Source organism: Scyliorhinus canicula, chromosome 14 (genome assembly GCF_902713615.1).
Source record: "Scyliorhinus canicula chromosome 14, sScyCan1.1, whole genome shotgun sequence".
Taxonomy (NCBI): domain Eukaryota; kingdom Metazoa; phylum Chordata; class Chondrichthyes; order Carcharhiniformes; family Scyliorhinidae; genus Scyliorhinus; species Scyliorhinus canicula.
The window spans coordinates 44,092,993-44,110,414 of record NC_052159.1 but is presented as its reverse complement, the minus strand read 5'-3'; the positions used below and the strand labels follow the sequence as shown (position 1 = coordinate 44,110,414).

General features: G+C 49.4%; 1 protein-coding gene across 2 annotated transcripts in view; it reads left to right on the top strand.

Moving 5' to 3' along the window:
- The first annotated feature begins 236 nt into the window (after positions 1 to 236).
- Positions 237 to 17,422, top strand: part of wdr95 (WD40 repeat domain 95) — a 199,440-nt gene continuing 182,254 nt past the window's right edge. For both annotated transcript variants that reach the window (XM_038819069.1, XM_038819068.1), the window contains exons 1-2: positions 237 to 313; positions 4,873 to 5,152. In XM_038819069.1, coding sequence (XP_038674997.1) covers positions 246 to 313; positions 4,873 to 5,152 — 348 coding nt within the window. In that variant the 5' untranslated portion in view covers positions 237 to 245. The remainder of the gene's footprint in view (positions 314 to 4,872; positions 5,153 to 17,422) is intronic.

The window sequence follows — 17,422 nt, the reverse complement described above, 5'->3', positions numbered from 1 at the left end:
ATCTCCCTTTGAATCATTTGGACGAGACAGCAGCATTTAGTGTTCTGGGCAGGAGGAGGAGGTGTACCTTTAAGTGTTCTTTGATGCTGTGCATTGACAGGTGAGGGCAGTGTCAGGTTACTAACCAGAAGCGGCTGAGCGAGGAGACGGCAGTAGCTCCCCTGGAAGAAGTGGCTTAAAACTTGTCCTCATCTGACATGCGGTCCATTGCCCAGGAATAGCTGAGAGATCAGAAAGTGGCAACAATGCCTCTGGGAAAGAAAGTGCGGCCAAGTTCCGCCGCTGGCAAGCTGGAAACTTACGCCATAAGCAGGTACTTTTCTAATCGACGTCCACAAACGGCATTCGTGTCAAACGTTACTCAATAAAGTGGCTGAAACGGGATAGCTGCAGCCTGGGGGACTGTAAAGTGCGCTCTGCAGGATGGATCTCCCAATAGAAATGTATGGATCCGCTTCTTGTGAAATGAAAGTGTCAGCGAAGCATTTATTTGTCCAGTGTTGTGTAGATGCCATTCGCTGTTGTCAGGGTAGCCGAGGCTCCGCTCCAGTGTCTGGGCAGTATTTTCACCTGGCAGGCGATGGACTGGGTCATTCCCCGTCAGTAAGAGGCTGGGGTCGTGCCGCCCAGTACGGGAGGGTCTCCCAGGTCTTGGGCAATTTCTCTGAGTTGCTGCACAGTTTTTAATTTGGGTGCAGACCCGAAACTGTTTCAAGGTGGAGGTGGTTCTTTCAAACCTGAAGGAGAAAGAATTGTCCTGGCTGATTTCTCAACCAGGGCAGGGGAACGTCCCTGGGAACCCTCTCCAGAAACTGCACGGTCAGCCATTCAGCAAAACATTCTTGGGTCCACGATTTGCAGTTTCCAGGCATACGCTGTTAGTGAGATTTCCCCCTTGCCCATTTACTCTCTATGATGCTTTTTGCCACAAGCTGTTGAAAGTGCGAGGTGGCAACTATCAGTGAGGAAATCTGGGAGCTGAGTAAATAACAACTGTGTCTGGATTGAGAAATGATGTAAGAATTTGAGGCGGGGAGGTTCAATTTCACACCAGGACACAATGAGAAATAAAAAGCGATAGGATTAAGAGAAAAGAAGCAGAAAGAGGAAAGAAATTACATTTAAAAACCTCCAACAACAATTAAAAACCTGAAGAAATGAGAACTCACAGTTGTAGTGGTTAATTTTCAGTGCCAGAGAGATTGGCAGCAATTAACACAGTATATAGAATTTACAGAGCAGAAGGAGGCCATTTGGCCCATCGAGTCTGCACCGGCTCTTGGAAAGAGCACCCTACCAAGCCCACACCCCCACCCAGTAACCCCACCCAACACTAAGGGCAATTTTGGAGACTAAGGGCAATTTAGCATGGCCAATCCACCTAACCTGCACATCTTTGGACTGTGGTAGGAAACCAGAGCACCCGGAGGAAATCCACGCACACACAGGGAGAACTTGCAGACTCCGCACAGACAGTGACCCAAGCTGGGAATCGAACCTGGGACCCTGGAGCTGGGAAGCAATTGTGCTAACCACTATGCTACTGTGTCGCCCTATGTATGGTAGCACAGTGGTTAGCACAGTTGCTTCACAGCTCTAGGGTCCCAGCTTCGATTCTCAGCTTGGGTCACTGTCTGTGCGGAGTCTGCACGTTCTCCCCGTGTCTGCATGGGTTTCCTCTGGGTGCTCCTATTTCCTCCCACGGTCCAAAGATGTGCAGGTTAGGTTGATTGGCCATGATAAATTGCCCTGTGGACCGGTTGCAGCAGTGTGCGAATTGCAGTGGGTCAAGGCATTCTGGGAGTATGGAGTTGATGCGCTTCATGACCAACCTCTCGAAGCACTTCATTATGACTGATGTCAGGGCCACTGGACGGCAGTCATTGAGGCATGTTGCCTGGTTCATCTTTGACAACGGTATGATAGTGGTCTTCTTGAAGCAGGTGGGAACCTCGGAGTGGAGTAGGGACAGGTTAAAGATGTCTGCAAACATATCTGCCAGATGTTCCGTGCAGGCTCTGAGTGCAACCAGGGATCCCGTCCGGACCGGTCGCCTTCCGAGGGTTCACTTTCAGGAAGGCCGATCTGACATCGGAAACTGTGATGGTGGGTAAGGATGTGTTATGGGCTGCTGGGGCACTCGACAGCGGATCGTTGGTTTCCTGCTCGAATCGAGCCCAGAATGCATTGAGTGACTGCACACTATGCAATGCATGCCAATTATGAGAGAGTCAATGAAATGCGCCTTTTGCAAAGCTAACAATAGAGTAGCTGGTCTCAGACAGAAACTTCAATATTTCTCTGTTTAAACACGCACCAGCCATTACCTGGAGTTGCTGGAGCATTTGTACCTCAGTTAATGGCAAACCAATGCGCTTTGCCTTAATGTGACCAAGTCACAGAAATGCTGAAGCAAAATACTGCAGATGCTGAAAATCCAAAATAAAAATGGAAAATTTTGGAAAACCTCCGCAAATCTGGTACCATATGTAGAGAGACACAGAATTAATGGGTGGGATTGTCTGGTCTCCCCGCAATGTATTTCCCATTGATTCACCCCACAGCACCAGGAAACCCAGGGCGGGAGTGTGCAATCGGTGGGACCAGAAGTAACCGTGGTTGGTGACCATTAACTATTCCTCAGAGAGCCATAAATAGAGAGGGAAGGATTTGCCTTGTCCGGCAGTCAGTCGCTTTGTAAATTTTACCTTATATTTGGCAAGTTACCATTATTTCCAATCGTATCTTTGGTAGTATGGGCAGTAAATGTATTTCCCTCTATTTAATCACTGATGCTCCCAATTCCCTTGGAAAGGGCACCCCAACTAAGCGCACACTCCATCCTATCCCCATAACCCAGTAACCCCATCTAACCTTTTTTGGACACAAGGGCAATTTAGCATGGTCAATCGACCTAACCGGCACAATTGTGGACTATGGGAGAAACCGGAGCACCCAGAGGAAACCCACACAGACACAGGGAGAACATGCAGACTCCGCACAGACAGTAACCCAAGTGGGAATCGAACCTGGGATCCTGGCGCTACGAAACAACAGTTTTAACCACTGTGCTACCGTGCTACCGTGCCGCCTACTGTACTTCAGTGCAATACAAAGTGAGAACTATATTGTCAGAGTTCACACTTTTCAAATGAAGTGTTAAACTGATGTATGCTCAGGTGAATGTAAAATAGTCCACTCATAATTTTGAGAGGAAGTACTCCTGGCATCCTCAACAATGTTCATCCCTTAACCAAAGTTATTTCCCCAATTAAGGGGCAGGTTAGTGTGGCCAATCCACCTACCCTGCAGATCTTTGGGTTGTGGGGGTGAGGCCCACGCAGACACGGGGAGAATGTGCAAACTCCACATGGATTGTGACCCAGAGCTGGGATCGAACCCAGGTCCTCGGCGCCGTGAGGCAGCAGTGCTAACACTGCACTACCATGCCACCCTTCCCTTAAACCAAAGTTGATTATTTGGTGTGTATTGTCTCTTGCTGTATTCAAAACAGCTGCTAATAGACTAGCAGTCCACATTAACGCACATCGACAGGAGTGACAGCTTCAGGGGTATGCTACATACTTCAAATTGAGAATGTATATTCTTACACAAAGTCCTTTTCACAGAATTGTCACATGTAGAATCATAGGATCCCTAAAGTGTAGAAGGAGGCCATTCAGCCCATTGAAACTGCATGGACCCTCTGAAAGAGCACTCTACCTTGGCCCATGTGGCTTGTACAGATACTTGGCTCTTAGCAGCGTTCTTGGTAGATTCTTGAGATCTTTGAGATTTTTATCCTTTGTTGACTTTCCACTTTGTTTTAACACTGGGCATTGCCTTCATCTTTTTGGCACCTCCTCTAGTTTTGGTTACAACCAACACTTGTCAATGACAGTAAGAAGTCTTACAACACCAGGTTAAAGTCCAACAGGTTTGTTTCAAACACGAGCTTTCGGAGCGCACCTCTTTAACCTGTGATTATCCCTCTCCCTGGATCTGTAATGATTTGATTACCTGCAAATGCTCGCATTCCAAGCATTGTCCAGCATCTCTGACTTTGTCTATATAAATGTTTCTGGAACATACCTCGCCATTCACCTGAGGAAGGAGCTGCGCTCCGAAAGCTCGTGTTTGAAACAAACCTGTTGGACTTTAACCTGGTGTTGTAAGACTTCTTACTGTGCTCAACCCAGTCCAACGCCACCATCTCCACATCATGACTTGTCAATGAGAGTAACCTTCTATCGATCCTAAAAGCACTATGTAAATACAGGATGTTGCTTTTGAGATGGAGAGCAGATCAATGCATATTAGTCCTTTCTTTCCCTGTCTCTTCTTTCCCCAGTGAGGTTTCTAGCAGCACATCCTCATTAAACTTGTCTTTCTTTTCCATCACTTCATTCATCAGCAGAAACAATTGCCCTGGTCTTCCCAGCTCGTCTGAATTTCTTTAAACGGCTCATGATTGCATTTTACTGCTGATGATCAGGATAATTGCTGCGGTCTCTTTGATATCCTACTATGTGGGTTTTAAGGTTCATGTTTAAAAATGGATTCAGAAAAACTGTGAGCCAGCCGCTTTCAGAAGCCTTGGGTAATGCTCTGCTATCTCCTCAATAGCACTAATAAAGCAATTCTTGTCTTATATCCGTAAGACATTCCAGATGTTTCACTGTCACGGTTACTCATGAAGCCTTCTCAACCTTGAGGTCTTGGTGATCCTCGTTAAATTACCAACAGTCAGCGCTCCCCCTCAAAGGGTAAAGCAGCCTATGGTCATTTGGGACTATGGTGACTTTACTGTAAAGAAAATTCTGAAGCAAAAGGACATTATTGTTCACTTATTAAGTTTTCATTGTGTTGCAGCATTTTCCATAACATCAGACCTGCCACTGTCAAGTCTACAACATCTAGGATTAGATCTTCACAGCCGCGTGCGAAAACATCCATCCCAGCAGCCAGAAGTGGGACAACGGCCATCGAGTGGTTTTCCCGGGTGGATGAAAAGGAGCAGCCGGAGTGGTTGGAGTGGGAGCTACTGAAGCAGCAAAACAAGAGGCACTCGGTGGGACCCGCCCAGAACCTGGCAGCAAATGAAAATATACATAGGTTCGGGGACACCCTGAAAAGCCTGAGAAAGGGCAAGGTAAAGAAAATAAGCCTGGAAATTAAATTAATTTCTGAAATGGCACTAGGTCAGTGATGTGCCGTGTTTGGTGAAACAATTGCTTAGCACTAGGTATGACTGGATTGACATGGTTTGATTTCTGACGTGTTTGATACTTTATGCAACTTTCTCACCTCTTGTTCTCATTTCACGCTGCTTTTGAGCAATAGAATCTAGAAATCCTTACACAATTTGTTTTTTTAGTGCTATAGGTGTGGATTGATTTGATGCAGCTCATGGCTTGATTATAGGGTGGCACGCATCCAAAACGTCCAATAGGGGATGGGTGGGGGGGTAACATTCAACTCTCCTTATCCAGCAGGTTTGTGCAGACAGTTAAAAGCGAATAGCTGGCTCATTAGCCCAAGTTGGCTCTGGGACGACAAACGGCATCCAGAGCTAACTGCTAATATTAGAAAAAGACGCTGCCACAGCAGTTGAACATGGTCCTGTCACTGACCTGTTTAGGCTCGTGGAACCTGGGCTGCACGTGGATCAGGCCCCTGTTCTGGAGTGATCCAATTTCAAGGTCCTTGTGCCTCGTGAAGTATTTGGGGCGCGATTCTCCCATATGGGGAGAAATCGTAAGGCTGGCGTCAAATCCGGGCAGGTTTGACGCCAGCCCCCCCCTTCCCGACCGGGAACCGATTCTGGTCCCCGGTCGGGGCTAGCATCCCGACGCCGTAAACTCCGGCATCGCGGGCTTAACGAATTCCGTTAAGCCCGCTTGCCAGAGTTAGCGCCGGCAGACGCGTCATATGACGTCAGCCGCGCATGCGCGGATTGGAAGACTCCAACCCGCGCATACGCGGATGACGTCATTGCGCATTTGCGCGAAACCCGCGCATGCGCGGGCCGGGATGCCCCTCAGCCGCCCCGCGAATGGATACTGCGGGGCGGCGGAAGGACAAAGAGTGCGCGGGCATCGGGCCCGCTGCCCGCGATCGGTGGCCACCGATCGCGGGCCCATGGCACCCTTGGCACGGCCGTGATACTGCCGTGCCAATCGGTGCCATGGTTTTAAAAATCGACAGTTTACGGCCGTTTTTACGAACGGCCAGACCAGACCAGGTGTGTTTGCCGTTCGTAAAAACAGACGTAAAGGGCTGGGAACTCGGCCCATCCATCAGCTGAGAATCGCTGCCGGCCGTAAAAAAACGGCAGCAGCGATTCGTATCGGGAGTCGGGCATGGGGGGGGGGGGGGGGGGGGGGGGAGAATAGCGGGAGGGCGTCGGAACAGGGTGGCCGTAAAATTTTACGAGCCACGCTATTCTCCGCACCGTCGGGAGTGCGGAGAATCGCGCCCTTGATACCTGAATGTTGTCTAACCCTGCTATCTGCCAACCCATCACTAACAAGATAACTCATTGGCTCCTTTTAAACTGATCATGTAAATGTGACTCATAAGAATCCGTCATGAAGTGAAAATAAATATAATTTTCCCACCACATTTGAGGTGCATTTTAATCTGTGTCCTCTAGTTCTGCATTCTGTCTTGGGAAATATTAACCCAAATGGTGAGAAAGGAGCAGCAAAGCAGTTAAAATGGGGCCCATCCACATACTGCTCCGTTTCTGTTAATTCCCCATTTTAACACAGCTAGTTTTTATGGTGGGCCACAGGGATCAGTGCTGCAGCCTCAACATTTTATATAAACGACTTGGATGAATTGACTGAAGGTATGGTTGCTAAATTTGGTGAAGACACAGAAAGTTATTTGTGTCTTCCCCTTTGCAGATTGAACTAAAGTATTTGTTTAATTACTCTGCTCCTTTTTCTCTGTTATAAATTTTCCCGCTTTGGATTGTGAGGGACCTACATTTGTCTTCACTAATCCTTTTCTTTTTACATATAGAAGGTTTTACAGTCCGCTTTTATGTTGCTTGCGAGTTTACTCTCATGCTCTATTTTTTCCTTCTTTTTTTTAATAAACATTTCATTGAGGTATTTTTGGGATAGTAACAACAACAAAATAAACAATATACATGAAAACATAAACACAGTGCAAAAGCCATTTACCTTTCGTACAGGTCCCACCCTTATTAATCTAATCTAATCTTATTAGTCTAATCTAAACTACTCCCCCTCCCCCCTCCCCCCCCAACCGTCTGCTGATGATTAATTTTCCACAAAGAAGTCGACAAACGGATGCCACCTCTGGGCGAACCCCAACAGTGACCCTCTAAGGCGAACTTGATTTTCTCCAGACAGAGAAAGCTAGCCATGTCCGATAGCCAGATCTCCGACTTCGGGGGCTTTGAGTCCCTCCAAGCTAATAGTATCCGTCTCCGGGCTACCAGGGAAGCAAAGGCCAGAACGTCTGCCTCTTCCTCCTCCTGGATTCCTGGGTCTTCCGACACCCCGAAAGTCGCCACCTCTGGACTCACGCCACCCTTGTTTTTAACACCGTGGACATGACATCTGCAAACCCCTGCCAAAATCCCCTAAGCTTTGGACATGTCCAAACCATGTGGACATGGTTCGCTGGTCCTCCCGCGCATTTTGTGCACCTGTCCTCCACCCCAAAGAACCCGCTCTTCCGGGCCACTGTCATGTGAGCCCGGTGAACAACCTTGAAATGTATCAGGCTGAGACAGGCACATGTTGCGGACGCGTTGTCTCTACTCAACACGTCTGTCCATAGACCATCCTCTATCTCTTCTCCCAGCTCCTCCTCCCACTTGCGCTTCAGCTCCTCGATCTGCATCCCCTCCGACCCCATAAGCTCCTTATAAATGTCAGAGACGCTCCCTTCTCCTACCCACCCTCTGGAAACTACCCTGTCCTGAATCCCCCTCAGCGGTAGGAGCGGGAAGGTTGACACCTGTTTACGTAGGAAGTCCCGCACCTGCAGATACCTGAATTTGTTTCCCCTCGCCAACCCAAATTTTTCCTCCAATGCCCTCATACTCGGAAAGCTCCCCTCTATGAACATATCCCCCATCCTCTCAATCCCCGCTCTCCGCCATAACTGGAACCTCCCTGTCCATACTCCCCGGGGCAAACCAGTGATTATCACAGATTGGGGCCCAGACCGATGCTCCCACTGCTCCCACATGTCTCCTCCATTGGCCCCAAACTCTTAGTGCCGCCACCACCAGTGGACTGGTGGAGTACCGTCCCGGCGGGAACGGCAGTGGCGCAGTTACCAATGCCCCCAGACTGGTGTATTTTTTCCTTCTTAATCAATCTCTTTATCTCCTTTGCTGAATATGGAGTTGCTCCCAATCCTATGGCTTATTACTTTTCATAGCAACTTTATATGCAGGAATGGGGAGGTTGTCTCACGAGGAAAAGTTGGGCAGGCTAGACTTATTCCTCTGGAGTTTAGAAGAGTACGAGACAACTTGATGGAAACATATTGGTCGGAATTCTCCGTCTATTCACCGTGGTGGAATTCTCCATTCCTGCTGCAGTGGATGGAGCTTTGGCTGAATGCTAAATTTTCCGTCCTTGCTGGTAGCGTTGCCGTGCGAATTTGGATCGGACAATCCTGGCTATAAAATCCTGAGGGGACTTGACAGGAGGATGTGGAAAGGATGTTTCCTCTTATGGGAGAATCCAGTACTAGGGGGGTCACTATTCATTTAAGACACAGGCGAGAAACATTGGCTCTTAGGGTAGTGAGTCTGGGAACACTCTTCCTCAAAAGGCAGTTGAAGCAGAGTCTGTCAATACTTTTAAGGCTGAGGTAGATAGATTCTTGCTCGGCAAGGGGGTGAAAGGTGATTGGGGGAAGGTGGGAATGTGGTGTGAGGTTACAATCAGATCAGCCATGATCTTATTGAATGGCAAAGCAGATCCTGCACTTAATTTGTAAGTTTGTCTGTTCATATGCCGATGGGAGCTTGATTGATAAATTCAAATAGAGGTCCCATGGCATATATGGGGTTCCAATAGCATCTTAACCTAGTGCTGAACCTAGCACTGACCATGGCTGCCCTTGCCGAGTCAAATTGTTGAGAAACAAACAAGGCTCCCCAAAGGAAATTGAAGGAAACTTGCATTAGCCAGGTTGGGAAGAGCAGGAGTTCTCCTTAACCTTCTCCAGGTGGAGAAATTCTAAGAGATCAGCCGGCCAGTCTGCAGCTGTGGGTGATGCTGCCGATCGCCAGCCGAGCAGGATTCTCCGGCGTGCGATTAGGGAAGCGAAAGCAAGGGCGTTGGCCCCCTTCCCCATGTGTAACTCTGGCTGCTCCGATATCCCGAAGATTGCCACTATTGGGCATGGTTTTCCAGCGTGCACGTTTACCAGTACAACCGGTGCCCCTTCCAGGACACCGCTGATCATGACATACCGTCCCCCTGGGTACGTAATTGTCTTGGCTTCCGTAAACCTCGTCCTCTTGCTAATTAATATTGCCAACCCCCCTAGCCCTCGTCCCATAGCATGAGTGGTACGTCTGTCCCACCCAGCCCTTCCCAGCAGTCGGTCCTTCTTCCTCAGGTGCGTCGCGTCTCTTGTAGGTAGATTATGGGCTTTAGATTTTAGGCTTCTTAGGTAGACGAAGACTCTGGATCTTTTCACTGGGCTGTTGAGTCCCCTTACATTCCAGGTAACAATCCTGATTGGGGGGGGGGGAGGTTTCTGACCCCCCCCCCCCCCCCGGTCCTGCAGGATCACCCATACTTAGCTGGCGTACACCCCCCTGCGCTCCAGGGTTTCCCTTTGTCCGGGGGCATCCAACATGGCCGGCAGCTGTGTGTCCGCCACGTGGGTGCGCCCCTGCACTCCAGGGTCTCCCTTTGCCCTGAGGCCCACCCGGGTCGCTGTTTGCGGCGCCATCTTGGTTCCTCACCCTGCTCCGTGCCCGCCGAGGCTCATGCTTGTACTGCTTCAACAACCTCACCCTTCTCTTTGCTTCTCATTTGTTCTGCCCTCTCCCCCTGACTCCCCTCCCCCCAGCCCCTGTCCTTCTGTCCCCTCCCTCTGCTCCCCCCCTTCTGCCCCCCTCCCCTCCTTGTGCCAAGCGCTCCCTCTCCCCTGAGAGGTGCGCCATGGCCCTCCTTCCTTCCTGCCCTCCCGTGTTGGCCCTCCTCCCTAGTGCGGTGGCCCCCCTCTCAGTACTTGCCCAGGTCTGACCCTGTTTTACCTTCCTCTTACTCGCTCTTGTCTCGCCCTCCTGTCCACTTTTTCTCACCCTCACTTCCCTTGCTCCAGTTGCCCCCATTGCATTGAGAGAGGAGACAAGCCCGGAAACGAGGCAGCACAATCCCGTGCCAAAACATAGAACACGTGCACAGTTCATGATCTTATTGTCTCTGCTTGCGGTCTGTCCTCTGCCCTTTGTTCCGATCCTTCCTTTCTTTTCTGTCCCCATGGCTTTCAATGTGGTTGCGGCTGTTCCTCCCCCAGCTTGTTTGATCTAACAAACTCATCAGCCTCCGTTGGGGTGTTAAAATACAGCTCCTTACCCTTAATGTTACCCAGAGTCTGGCCGGGAATAACATCCCAAATTTCACCTTACCTTTGGGCGATGTAGCCTGTTGGGTCTCTGCCCTCTATCCCCTCTGGCAGACCCACTATTCTAATGTTCTGCCATCTGGACCTATTTTCCTGGTCCTCCACTTTGCCTCTTAGGCTGCCCTGGGAAGTTACCAACCTTTTCACCTCGGCTTCCAGAGCTATCACCCTGTCGCTCTGGTCCGAGGCGGCCCTCTACAACTCCAGAATCGTTTTCTCCTGCGCCTCCACTTTCCTTCCCAGGCGTTCGATGGTCTGCTGCATTTTGTGCGTTGTCTCCGCCAGTACCTCCTTCATCATTGTGTGGAGCTCCATCCTGAGCGCCTCCTTTATGGCGCTTAGCTCCTTATTTAGCTCGTTTCTCCACTCTTCCCCCTGTGCGGGAGGGATGCTGGTCGCTGCGTCCTTCTCCTGCTCCGCTGTTTCGTCCGCCATCTTTTTCCCTTCGGTATTTTTCTTTCCTACAGCCATCTGTCTCTCTCTCTCTCCACGCTGCTGTTCCTTACCCTGGGGTTGCTCTCCCCCTTCCCACTCCTCTGTTCTCGCTGGGTCTGGTCTGCCTCAGGCTTCAGATTTGGGTTTCTTTTTTTTTTCTGGTTTTGTGTTTGCTTGTGGTTGGTTCCCTTCCTTCCCTTTCTCCTTCTCTTTCCCCTTCTCTCTCACAACGGGTCAGGTGGGTCAAGAGAGAGGTTTCTAGTCGGGCCGGGAGACCCCCTTATGTGGTCGCCCACCTCGTGGTCGCCACCGGAAAGGGGGATGGGGGGGTGTGCCCTCTCCCTCTCTTTGTTGCTCGCTCCGCTCCCGAGCGCTCAGGTCTCCAACTTTGCTCTGTTTTGGAGTCCGGGTTGCCACTCCTCTTCTTCCACACTCTCTTGCTGTACGGGGGCCCAGTTGGACAAGTTTGCGCGCTTAGGCATAAGTTCTCCTTGGGGAACGGGACGTACTGTGTTCCCCTCTCAGGAGCTCTTCTACCCGCGACCGCTCTCTTCCCCTGCCAGAACTTTTATTAATACTACTTAATTGGATTTGACACTTACTCCTATATAAAACACAGTTGATAATAAACATATAATCTACACTCATCTACTAATCTCTGCACTGTTACATTAACTATGATCTGCTCTCATTCACACTGTTTCCTTCAGTCTGCCCTCTAGCTTTCTCCTCAATCTCTCTCCCACAAGGCTTGGCATCATTGTCTTATATAGTTGTACATTTAGCTCCCTCTTGTGGTTGCTTTAGACATTACATTAACCCTTGCAGCTCTTTACATTGATGATAATGCCACATACAGTAGCTACCTATCTTGGGACGGATAGCTATACAATAAGTTCTGGCCTGATAGAACCCCATTTCTGCTTGTGAAACAACTCTCAGCAACAGTAAATGCGAAGCTCCATTCCTACCAGTTACAAGTTCCTCTTTTAAATCAGTTTCACTATTGAATTCAAGTGGAACTCCATTCACTACCAATCAAATCCTAGGGACAAAGAGTGACCTCCACTGGATGTCTCACTCTGGTCAGGTTGTTAGGACTCCAGGGTTAAATTATTAGTGCTGCCAAAATTGCACTGTGCATCTTAAAACAAATTTACTGCATCTTTGCCTTCCAATATCTTAAAGAACTCTTCCAACTTTGTTTCCCTAATATAAACAAATTCAATCTTGCAATTCAAAACTGTTCCACTTCAGGTGTTTTTTTCTCTGGACAGTTGCTGTCGTGTTTATGGCTAAATGGCAGTTTTGCTGAGTAGACTGAATCTTTTGTGGACAGTTTGTGTCGTTATGCTTGATCTTGTACAGTGTAGTAATTGATAGTTTAATAGTTTTGACGAGACTTTCCCACCATCTTTAATATGAAAAATAACCTATCAGATGAATGTCTACAGGTTAAATGACATGGCTAAATTATTTTAGAGGGAAAATGCTATCCAGAAGCAAAAAAAGCAAGATATTAAACATACTTACACAGTGACATCTGAATTTAGAGCAGGAATAGGAGCAGACCACATGGCCCTTCAAGCCTGCTTCACCATTTAATTAAATCATGATTATCTTATTGGAACCACAACTCAACTTTCCTGTTTTAGGATGTTGTATGTATCTGCATGCCATTGTAATCAGTTAACATGGAAATAGCACTGCCCATGGTATGATGTATAGAGTTACATGGTAATTGTGGTCGCATGGCCCCTTTAAGGGGGAGACTCCATTGATCACGTGATAGGCTTGGGGCCAATCGTGTGGGAGCACTCAAAGCCCGGCTAATGGGGAGTTTGCCCTGGGAGCAGGACTCCGGGCTGTGTGGACCAGGGAGATGAAGGGTAAAGACCCGTGTATACTCTTCTGTGCCTGCTATCTATCTGCCTTTACGTTTCATCAATAAACCCCTGTTGTTAACTACTGGAAGCCTCCACTGTGTATCTCGAGCCACCACATTGGCAGCTAGAAAAATACATTTTGATCACAGTTGACAGTCATCGTGAATTGAGAGGGAAAAGAAGGTACAGTTGGGAAAGTAGAGAAGCTCCTGTAAGAATCAGAATCATTCAAGCACTGAGTGGAACAGTCTATCATTGGGAAACGAGACCCATTTGACCAAGGGATTGAATCATGGAGTCAGTATATCGAGCAACTCTATTTCTTCTTTGCCGCGAACAAGATCACAGGTGAGGTCAAGCAGGGGATGAAACTTCTGACAGTTTAATTAGGAACCTTGCGTCCTGAGGGACAACCAACTCGAAAACCTTTGACCAGACAGTAAAATTGGTTAAAGGGCTTTACAACCCAAGGCCCTCAATTATCCTCAAGCGTTATAAACTGTCTCAGCCTTCATAACCAGGCTTCGTCAGCTTGCTGAGCACAGAGAGTTTGGGACTGAGCTTAGCGACTTGTTCCATGATCAGCTTGTCAGTGGGATCCACAACCTTAATATCCAGAAGAAGCTTCTGGCGGAGACCACAAATATTTTGGAAAAAACAATCGAGATAACTCAGGTGATGGGAGTGCGCCGAGTGCCGTTGAGCTTCAAAGCGTGGCTGAAGGGGAGGTGAACCGAATATGGGGCGGTACGGCTGCGAGGCCTGCAGTGAAATCAACAAGCAGAGTGTAGAACAAGACATGGTCCTTGGGGCAGGACAGAACCCAAGGAGTGGGAAGGAGTCAGGGAGTTAATCCAAATCCGAGGTGGACTGCTATCATTGTGGGGGTTATCATCCCCAGGAGACCGGCCATGTGCTGAGTTTCAGTATTTCCATTGCAATCGAAGCGCCACTGTCCATAGAGAAGAGATCTGGAGAAGAGAATCGGTTGAAAACGGCTCCGATTGAAATCGTCTCAAGGGTGATTGGTATACCCCTTAAAATGGAAGTTGACACCAGGGTTTCAGTGACCATAATGGATGAACAGACCTTTCAATATCTGTGTGCAGGAACAGAGTCTTTTTTTAAAAAATAATTTTTATTGAAAGAGTTTTTCCATACAGACATTTACTCCTACTAATTTTTAAATTATTTACAACACAATCCCTCTAGGCAAATATCCCTCCCTCGCCCGCCCTCTCGCGCGCACCAGTCCTCCCCCCCCCCCCAAGCAACAACTTAACAAACAAGGCAGCCTACAGTTTCAGACATGAGCAGCGAGCAGACTTGCCCGCGTTACAGTCGTGCATGTCCCCCCACGACCATTGCTGCCCCCCCCCTCCCCTCCTCCTCCCCCCCCCCCCCCCCCCCCCCCCCCCCCCCCCCCGGGTTGCTGCTGCCACGACCCCGAACGCCTATCTCTGATCTAAAAAGTCAAGGAAAGGTTGCCACCGCCTGGAGAATCCCTGTACCGACCCTCTCAGGGCAAATTTGATCCTTTCTAGCTGAATATAGCTAGCCATATTGTTAATCCAAGTTTCAACGCTTGGAGGCCTCGCGTCCTTCCATTGAATTAATATCCTTCGTCGAGCCACTAGGGACGCAAAGGCCAGTATTCCGGCCTCCCTAGCCTCCTGTACCCCCGGTTCTACCCCGACCCCAAAGATCGCAAGCCCCCATCCTGGTTTGACCCTGGACCCCACCACCTTCGACACCGTCCTTGCCACCCCCTTCCAGAACCCTTCCAGCACCGGACATGCCCAGAACATATGCACATGGTTCGCTGGGCTTCCCCGACATCTGACACACCTGTCCTCACCCCCAAAGAACCGGCTCATCCTTGTCCCCGTCATGTGAGCTCTATGCAGCACCTTAAATTGAATGAGGCTCAGCCTCGCACACGAGGAGGAAGAATTGACCTTCTCCAGTGCATCCGCCCACGTCCCGTCTTCTATCTGCTCTCCCAGCTCCCCTTCCCACTTGGTTTTCAGCTCCTCCCCCGATGCTTCCTCCGCCTCCTGCATTATCTTGTAGATGTCCGATATCCTCCCCCCTCCGACCCAGACCCCCGAGAGTACCCTATCACTCGCCCCCTTACTGGGGAGCAGGGGGAACCCCTCCACCTGCCGCCTAGCAAATGCCTTCACTTGTAAATATCTGAACATGTTTCCCGGGGGGAGCTCAAACTTCTCCTCCAGCCCTCCCAGGCTCGCAAACCTCCCCTCTATAAACAGGTCCTTCAGCTGCCGTATGCCCACCCTGTACCAGCTCTGAAATCCCCCGTCGATGTTCCCCGGGATGAATCTATGGTTCCCTCTTATTGGCGCCGCCAACAGACCTCCCTTTTCCCCCCCTGTGTCGCCTCCACTGCCCCCATATCTTGAGGGTGGCCGCCACCACCGGGCTCGTGGTGTACCTCGTGGGGGGGAGCGGCCATGGTGCCGTTACTAGGGCCCCCAGGCTTGTGTTGCCACAGGACGCCCTCTCCATTCGTTTCCAAGCTGCCCCCTCCCCTTCCATCATCCACTTGCGCACCATCGACACATTTGCCGCCCAGTAATACCCCGAGAGATTGGGTAGTGCCAGCCCTCCACTGCCCCTACTCCGCTCCAAAAAGACCCTCCTCACCCTTGGGGTGCCGTGCGCCCACACGTAGCTCATGATGCTACTCGTCACCTTTTTGAAGAAGGCCCTAGGGAGGAAGATGGGCAAGCACTGAAATAAAAACAAGAACCTTGGGAGGACCGTCATTTTGATTGACTGCACCCTCCCCGCCAGCGACAGCGGTACCATGTCCCACCTCTTAAATTCCTCCTCCATCTGTTCCACCAGCCTGGAAAAGTTCAACTTGTGGAGGGTCCCCCAGTTCCTTGCCACCTGCACCCCTAAGTACCTAAAGCTCTTTCCTGCTCGCTTGAAGGGGAGTCTCCCAATTCCCTCTCCCTGGTCCCCCGGGTGTATCACAAAAACCTCACTTTTGCCCAAATTTAGTTTGTACCCCGAAAAGTCCCCAAACTCTGCTAATAGTTCCATTATCTCCGGCATTCCCCCTTCTGGGTCTGCCACGTACAGCAGGAACAGAGTCTTTAAGCTTAAAGAATGCTACAGCCAAACTTTCAACATACACCAGAGTATTTCGCACGGAACAGCCAATTCCCCAGTGGCCCACAAGAGGGCAGGAGGCCAATCTGCCTTTAGTCACGCGGCTGGGGGACAGGAGAATCCCACCCCTTATTTGCACAATAATCAATAACTTATAGAACCCAAATCAGGACATACGTGGTTCATACAGCCTTTCAAAAAACGTTTTACTTCTGGTCTCTAGACAGTCAAACTGTTCATTGCATCTTTAGTTGACCTTCAAGATGTGTTTTGCATGAATTATTTACATTCCAATTTGCCAACGGGATTTCTTCATGTTATAGCAGATCTAAAGAACAGCAGACAGAGCTACAATTTTCTTTCATTGGGCATTTTTCATTTTATTCACGTTGGATACGATGCAGTTGACTCTTAACTGCCCCCCTCTGAAATTGCCTAGCAAGCCATTCAGTTTAAGGGCAATTAGAGGTGGGCAACAAATGCTGGCCCAGCCCAGCGATGCCCACATCCCAAGAGCGAATTGAAAAAAGAGTAAATGGTCACTTTTTATACAGTGGGAAGTGAGGGATAAATGCCTGAAAATTGCAGCACCACTGGCCTACTTATCCTGAGGTTAGCAACGCCGGCATCTCCACATCATATCCTGAGGTTGGCTGTGCACCTATAACTCAGTATTGAGAGAGATAACATGGCTGTGTACTTTCCTGTCTGTCCAGCTGTACCTGCCAACAGTACCCGTTATCAAAGTGATTAAAGGGACCTTGCATGATTTTTCTGCCAACTATGACATTTGGGTTGATTATTCAGGACCCTGTGCAGATGAGGGGCCAGGGAAGTAGGGAGAAACCCTGTTGGAATGGCTCCCGGGTGCTGATCCTTTCCTGGATGACCTTTTCCAGGAGTAGGCTGCCCCCTGGAATCATTGAGCAGCTGCATGGGGGCAGAGAGCCAATAGCACCAATTGAATTACAAATTGAAGGCATTCCCTCAAGCGGGTGGAATGTTCCTGGTGTCAGAGCCACCCAGCCCCAAGATCAATGCCCATAAACTTAGTGAATGTAGTTTCTCGGCTGATTGTCCGACAACCAGCCGAAGCTACTGCCAACCTCCCAACGATGGAGATTCAGAGTTACTACAGTTGCAGACACATTGTTTTCCTTGGTGGGATTTCCTCTTCACACCGATAGCCCTTACACCTTTGGGCAATCTCTTTTTTAAAACTTGTTCAGTGGACACCTGAGACCACCTCCATCTTTTATGCGTTCTCGCAATGTTTACCTGTCTTAGCAGCACCCATCTCTCCTGGTGAGGCTGTGGCCATC